Raw genomic sequence first — 6,926 nt, 5'->3', positions numbered from 1 at the left:
GGAAGAGGTTGGGGACCCAGCCTCCTCCACACACATACACACACACACCTTCGCCACGGCCCCCTTCTCCATCTCCCTGGGGCAGAGAGGAGAGATATCTGGGATCAGAGAGGTTGAGTGGCTGACTCAAAGTCTCACAGCACGGCAGCGGGGGTGGAGGCCTAAGCTCAATAACCTGTTTTGTGGGGTGAGGGTGTTCAGGGTGTCTCCTGGGCTCCCCCACAACCCCCATCACACATGTATACGAACGTGTGGGCTCTGGGGGGCAGGGGGAGAGAGAGAGAGAGCAGGGAAGCGTGGGGTTGGAAGTGAAGGGAAGAGGTGGGTTAGGGTAAGACTGGAATTCTATGGAGGCTCAAGTCAGGGCTGGGGAGGTCTCTGTGGAGCTGGGCGTTCTGTGGGGCTTGCGGGGTGGTCAGGTGGGAGAATGGGGATGTATGTGTGTTTGTGTATGGGGGGCGGTCAGGTCACGGGAAAGGCCCTGCTTGAGATCTGATTCCCGGGGGGCTTCTCCCAGCTGCTCCCAGAGCTCTCTTGCCCTTTCTGCACCCTTGCAGATAGATTCAACCACTCTACCAGCCTGCAGGCCTACACTTAAGTGCATCATTCTGTTATTGGGTCCAGCCCCAGCCCGGTTGCTGGGAGCCCTCCGGCTGTGCGGCCACCCCTGGGGTGCAAGCGGAGGCCAGGGAGGAGGTCACAGGGTCACCCCGGTGCCTCCGGCCTCACCCGGTCCTGGCCAATAACTGGCCTGTCGGCTCAGCCTAGGTGCGTCTTGAGGGTGGGTGGGGAGGATCAGGGAAGGGAATTGGGGGTGCGGTTGAGGCTGAAGTGGCAGGGGTGGTAGGGTACAGGGCGGGGGTGAAACTGGGGTACAGTTTTATCCTGTATTAGAGTTAACTGACCCCGCCCTTCCCATCCCCACCTTTCCGTATCCTGTTATTCCTATCCAATCTGTATCCTGTTGGGATGTGTCCGCATCCTGTTACGGGGAGGGGGGGTCCGGAGGGCTAGGGTGCTTCTTGGAGTAGGGGTGGTCGGTAGCTGGAACACTCGGAGGATTCAGATTGGATTTGGACTGGGCAGGTAATAGTAATGGGGAGGGGTCTCCAGAGCTGGGTCAGGAATGAGGGGGTGTGGAGGTGTGAGGGGGGCTGAGGTTTTCTGTGTGGGACCGGGGGTGTGAAAAAAGGTTGGGGGGGATATCTGTGAGGGACTGGAGGGTCTCTTTGAGGCTGGGGGTCGGTGTATGCTGGGCTGGGATTCCATTTAAGCTGGGCTGTGGGTTTGAAAAAGGGCTGGGGGAGGCTCTGGGGGGCTGTGGGCTATGTCGGGGGGCTGAGGACTTGAGAAGGGGCTGGGGACGAGTCTGTGTGGGGTTGGGGGAGTTTCTGGGGGCCTGGGACTATCTCTGTGGGACTGGGGTGGTCTCTGGGCAAGGAATGTGTTTTGGGGGAGCTGGGGGGGGGGGTTTCTCTGTGGGGTGGGGGGGGGTGAAAAGGGACCAAGGATATGTCTATGCAGGGCTAAGGGGTGTCTGTGTAGCATTGGGGTGAGAAGGGGTTTAGGGAGTGTCTCTGTGGGGCTGGAGGATGAGAAGGTGTTGAGGGTATGTCCTTGTGGGCTGGGGGTGAGAAAGGGGCTGGTTGTGAGTCTAGGGGTGGGGTCTTTAGGGCCAGGGGATGAGCCTTGCCCCCCATCCCCTGTGTCCTGTCCCCCTAGAATCCCATCAGCGTTCCCAGGGTCAGGGACAGCAACGGGAGGGAAGGAGGGCCGAGGGCGACCATCGCCCATCACCAAGATCTGGGGCAGCTGGCTGGCAGACTCTATCTAGCGCTTGGGGCTGGGGTGGAGCCGGGCCTGTGGAACCGGTCGCTCAGTCGTGGGGCTACCTGGAGCGTGGGAGCCGACCGGCTCCAGGCCCGAGCCCTGCCCTGACCTGCCTGGGGATCCCAGGGTGCGTCTATACCTGCCCCTCCCCACCCATCCCTGACCCCGTGGGGATTCCAGGGCTAGTCTCACCCAGCCCCTTCCCACCCAAGACTGATCCTCTGGAGATCCTGGGGTATGTCTAAACTTTCCCCTTCTCCCCAGGGGATCCCATCTACACCTACTCCCTGCCCAGCCAGCTCTGGCTCCTGGGGTGTGCCTACACCTGCCCCATCCCTGTTATCTCAGGGAGTATCTATACCTGTCCCCTCCCTCCCCAGCTACTAGCCTTGGGGAGTATCTACACCAGCCCTTCCCTCCTCATCCCTGACCCTGTCAGGCGTGTCTTCCCATCTGTCAATCATATTTCATTCATTCATTCAATCGTATTTATTGTGCGCTTACTGGGTGCAGAGCACTGTACTAAGCACTTGGGAAGTACAAGTCGGCAACATATAGAGATGGTCCCTACCAAACGGGCTCACAGTCTAGAAGGGGGGAGACAGACTGAGTGCTTACTGTGTGCAGAGTGCTATACTGAGCTCTTGGGAGAGGACATCAGAACAGTGCAACAGATGCATTCCACCTGTCTACACGTTTTGTTTTGTTGTCTGTCTCCCCCTTCTAGACTGTGAGCCCGTTGTTGGGTAGGGACCATCTCTATATGTTGCTGACTTGTACTTCCCAAGCGCTTAGTACAGTGCTCTGCACACAGTAAGCGCTCAATACGATTGAATGAATGAGTGAATGAATGCATTCCTTGCCCACAATGAGCTTACAGTCTAGAGAGGGAATCAGTCCTTATTTGAAATCAATGATAATAATTGTGGTATTTGTTAAGTGCTTACTATGTGCTGGGCACTGTACTAAACGCTGGGCTGGATACAAGAAAATCGGATTGGACACAGTCTCCGTCCCTCGTGGGGTTCACAGTCTTAATCCCAATTACAGATGAAGCAACTGAGGCCCAGAAAAGTGAAGTGACTTGCCCCGGTTCCCACACCAGACAAGTGGCAGAGCCGAAATTAGAACCCATGACCTTCTGATTCCCAGGCCCGTGCTCTATCCACGACGCCATGCTACCTCTAGAAATCAATAAATTACTGACCCAGCCAAGCTGGATACTGGGGAGTGGGGAGGGATGGGATGGGAGAGGGGCTGGGGTCCTGTGGGCCGGCGCCGACCCCCACCACGTCCTCCTGGCCGCAGGCAGAGAGGGCGGCGGCGATGGCGGAGGGCTACACGGAGTTGGAGAAGGCCATCGAGGTCCTGGTGCGGAATTTCTACAAGTACGTGTCCAAGCACAGCCTCATCCGCAACAAGATCAGCAAGAGTAGCTTCCGCAAGATGCTGCAGAAGGAACTGAACCACATGCTGACGGTGAGGAATCATCACCTGTCCATGGGACCCTCCACATCCCCCACCCTGCTGAACCAAACATCCCTTATCCCACACCTCAGGGGACCCCCTCCGATCCTCCACCCGGGACTCCCCTTCCGACCCCCATCAAACCATAAGTCCCATTGATTCATTCAACTGAATTTATTATTACTATTTTACTAATACTATAATAATAATAATTGTGGTATTGGTTAAGCAGTTACTATGTAACTGTACTAAGTACTGGGGTGGATACAAGCAAATCAAGTTGGACAGAGCCCCTGTCCCAGATGGGGCTCACAGTCATCATCCCCAATTTACAGATGAGGGAACTGAGGCACAGAGAAGTAAAGTGACTTGCCTGAGGCCACACAGCAGACAAGTGGCAGAGGTGGGATTAGAACTCATGACCTTCTTATTCCCAGGCCTTTGCTCTATCCACTACAACCATGCTGCTTCTCCAGGCTTACAGTCGGCAAAGCACAGAACTGTTTGGGAGAGGACAATAGAACAATAAACATATTCCCTGCCCACAACGAGCTTACAGTCTAGAGGGGGAGACAAACATTAATAGAAATAAAGAAATATGGACATGGGGACCCCTCTGATCCCCTAAATGGGACCTTCACCAGAGGGCCCCCATTTCCTGGGGGACTCCTTCCATCCACACAGTCACATGGGGTAATCTGTCCCAACCATCCATGGAACTCCTTGCTTGGAACCCTGCAGTCCCCCAAGACTTCTCTAAACCACATGCACCCTAGGACCTTTTCCAACCCTCCCAGGGGGACTCCCCTCACCCCACCAGACCACCGGATCCCCACCTCCACAGGGTACCCCCTTGACAGGACCCCTCCAACTCCCCAAATTGGCCCTCCCCTGACCCCATCAAACCCCTACCACGGGGACCCATTCAATCCTCTAAATGGGATCTCCCCAGTTGCCTCCAACTCCCCATGGTACTCCGCCCAACTTCACACTCACGGGACAACTCCCCCCCCCCCCATGTACTCCCCCCTTGAAACCTCACCCTCACATGATTCCCCCAAACCACATGCTCCCCACCCCACTGGGCAGCCCCCGAACACATTTTTTTTTTTAAAAGGTATTTCTTAAGTGTGCTCTATCCACTACAACCATGCTGCTTCTCCAGGCTTACAGTCTGCAAAGCACAGAACTAAGCGCTTGGGAGAGGACAATAGAACAATAAACAGACACATTCCCTGCCCACAACGAGCGTACAATCTAGAGGGGGAGACAAACATTAATAGAAATAAAAAAATATGGACATGGGGACCCCTCTGATCCTATGTGTCAAGCACTGCACTAAGCATTGGAATAGATACAAACTAATCAGGTCAATGTGAAGCTCGCAGTCTTAATCCCCATTTTACAGATGAGGTAACAGGCATAGAGAAGTGAAGTGACTTGCCCAAGGTCATGCTGCTTCCCAGGATACACCTCCACCCTCTGGGCACTTCAATCCCCCACGATGGAACCCCTTCTTCTTCTCCAGGACCTCCCCCCAATGCCTCCCCACCAGGGGCCCAGGCCATAGAGACCCTCTACCGGGACTATGTCCCCCCATCCCGACCTCCACAAGGCTCCCCTTTCTCTGACCCTGATCCCAGCCCCAGCAGTGACCCCCTCTCTGATTTGCCTTAGACTATGAGAGGGTTCTTGGGGGTATCCCTGACCTGTCCGTCGACCACCTATTAATGAATTAATTCATTCGTTTTTATCGTTTCCTGTGCGCAGAGTACTGTACTAAGCACTTGGAGGAGCACAGTACAACAGAAAACAGATTCCCTGCCCATTATGAGCTTAGAGTCTAGAAGGGGAGACAGACATTAATAGAAATAAACAAATTACAGATATAGACATAAGTGCTTTGGGGCTGCGAGGCAGGGGTGAATAAAGGGAGCAAGTCAGGGTGACGCAGGAGGGAGTGGGAGAAGAGGAAAGCGGGTTTTAGTCAGGGAAGGCCTCTTGGGGAGGTGGGCCTTCAATAAGACTTTGAAGCGAGGGAGAGTAATTGGGTGTTGGATCTGAGGAGGGAAGGCATTCCAGGCCAGAGGCAGGAAGGGGGGTGAGGGGTCGCCGGTGAGGTCGAAGAGGCTGAGGGACAATGAGAAGATTGGCATTAGAGGAGCGAAGTATGCGGGCTGGGTTGAGAAGGAGAGCAGCGAGGTGAGGTAGGAGGGGGAGAGGGGACTGAGTGATCCCCTCCCTCCCACCAGGACACAGGCAACCGAAAAGCTGCGGACAAGCTCATCCGGAACCTGGACGCCAATCACGATGGACGGATCAGCTTCGACGAGTACTGGACCTTAATCGGGGGCATCTCCAGCCCCATCGCCAACCTCATCCGCCAACAGGAACAACAGAGCAGCAGCTAAATTGACCCCTCCCCTCACCACCCCCGACCTCCCCTACCTCCAGCCCACCCACCTCCCTTTCCTTAGCCCAAATTCCATCCTTAATCCATTTACTTATTTGCTTAAATTCAGGCTGGGAGTTTAAACTCCCTGCGTCCTCTGGGTTAAGTAACTGGCCTTCATGAAGACTTTCAAGTGACTTTAACGTTACAGTCACTGGCCTTTTTGTGATTCTCAACCCTTGACTTGTCCTTGGAGAGTTTGAGCAGTTGTCAGTATGTTGGGAGTTCCCAGCTCAAAGGGCTCTCAGTTTACCCACATCCCGCTGACTTTATAGTTCTCCTTTACTTTCACTGCCCCCAGGGTCTGAGGAAACCATCCCCAAGTCCTAAGGCTTTGGACCCCCAGCTCTGAGTTTAAGCGGATGAATACTGAGTGGAATTGCTCAGTTTAAGGCTGATGGTTGGCCGGGGGAGGAAACAGGGAGATTCAGGTCAGGGGAGGTGCTGGGTGAAGGGCGTGGGGATGCGCTCCTGAGGTCTTTCCGTCCATGCCCCTGTACCCACACTCATCAGGCTATGTCCTTCTCCTGGTTTGGGAGCCAGTTTCAATAAAAAAAACCCCATCTGGGCTGATGTCATGGCCTCCTCAATATCTGCTTCTGTGTGGTTTGCTGAACCCAGGAGGGAGTGGAGGGGAGAGGAGTGGGGGCCTCCCACTCCAACTGCACCCCAGAGCCTGCTCTGGGTTTCCCCACCTTTCCCAGTCATCCAGGTTCACCATCCTCTGGTCTCCCTAGTTCCCCAATGTCTATCCCCAATCCCTCCATCCCTCCATATTCATTCATTCATTCATTCATTCATTCATTCATTCATTCATTCATTCAATCGTATTTATTGAGCACTTACTGTGTGCAGAGCACTGTACTAAGCGCTTGGGAAGTACAAGTTGGCAACATATAGAGACGGTCCCTACCCAACAGCAGGCTCGTAGTTTAGAAGGGGGAGACAGACAACAAAACAAAACATATTAACAAAATAAATAGAATAAATATGTACAATAAAATAAATAAATAAATAGAGTAATAAATATTTACAAACATATACACATATACAGGTGCTAAGGGGAGGGGAAGGAGGTAAGGTGGGGAGGATTAAGGCATCTCCATAATAACTGTGGTATTTGTTAAGCACTGTTCTAAGCACTGGGGTAGATACAAGGTCATCAGGTTGTCCCACA

General features: G+C 53.9%; 1 protein-coding gene across 1 annotated transcript; it reads left to right on the top strand.

Moving 5' to 3' along the window:
- The first annotated feature begins 999 nt into the window (after nucleotides 1-999).
- On the top strand, nucleotides 1,000-6,339 carry S100A16 (S100 calcium binding protein A16). The gene is made up of 3 exons (XM_038768821.1): nucleotides 1,000-1,086; nucleotides 3,139-3,309; nucleotides 5,550-6,339. The coding sequence occupies exons 2-3, from the start codon at nucleotides 3,157-3,159 to the stop codon at nucleotides 5,706-5,708; spliced, it is 312 nt and encodes a 103-aa protein (XP_038624749.1). The 5' UTR covers nucleotides 1,000-1,086; nucleotides 3,139-3,156; the 3' UTR covers nucleotides 5,709-6,339.
- Nucleotides 6,340-6,926: the final 587 nt, after the last annotated feature.

This window comes from Tachyglossus aculeatus, chromosome Y4, assembly GCF_015852505.1.
Source record: "Tachyglossus aculeatus isolate mTacAcu1 chromosome Y4, mTacAcu1.pri, whole genome shotgun sequence".
Taxonomy (NCBI): domain Eukaryota; kingdom Metazoa; phylum Chordata; class Mammalia; order Monotremata; family Tachyglossidae; genus Tachyglossus; species Tachyglossus aculeatus.
Note: the sequence above shows the minus strand (reverse complement) of the source record. Positions and strands in the feature narration are given on the sequence as shown.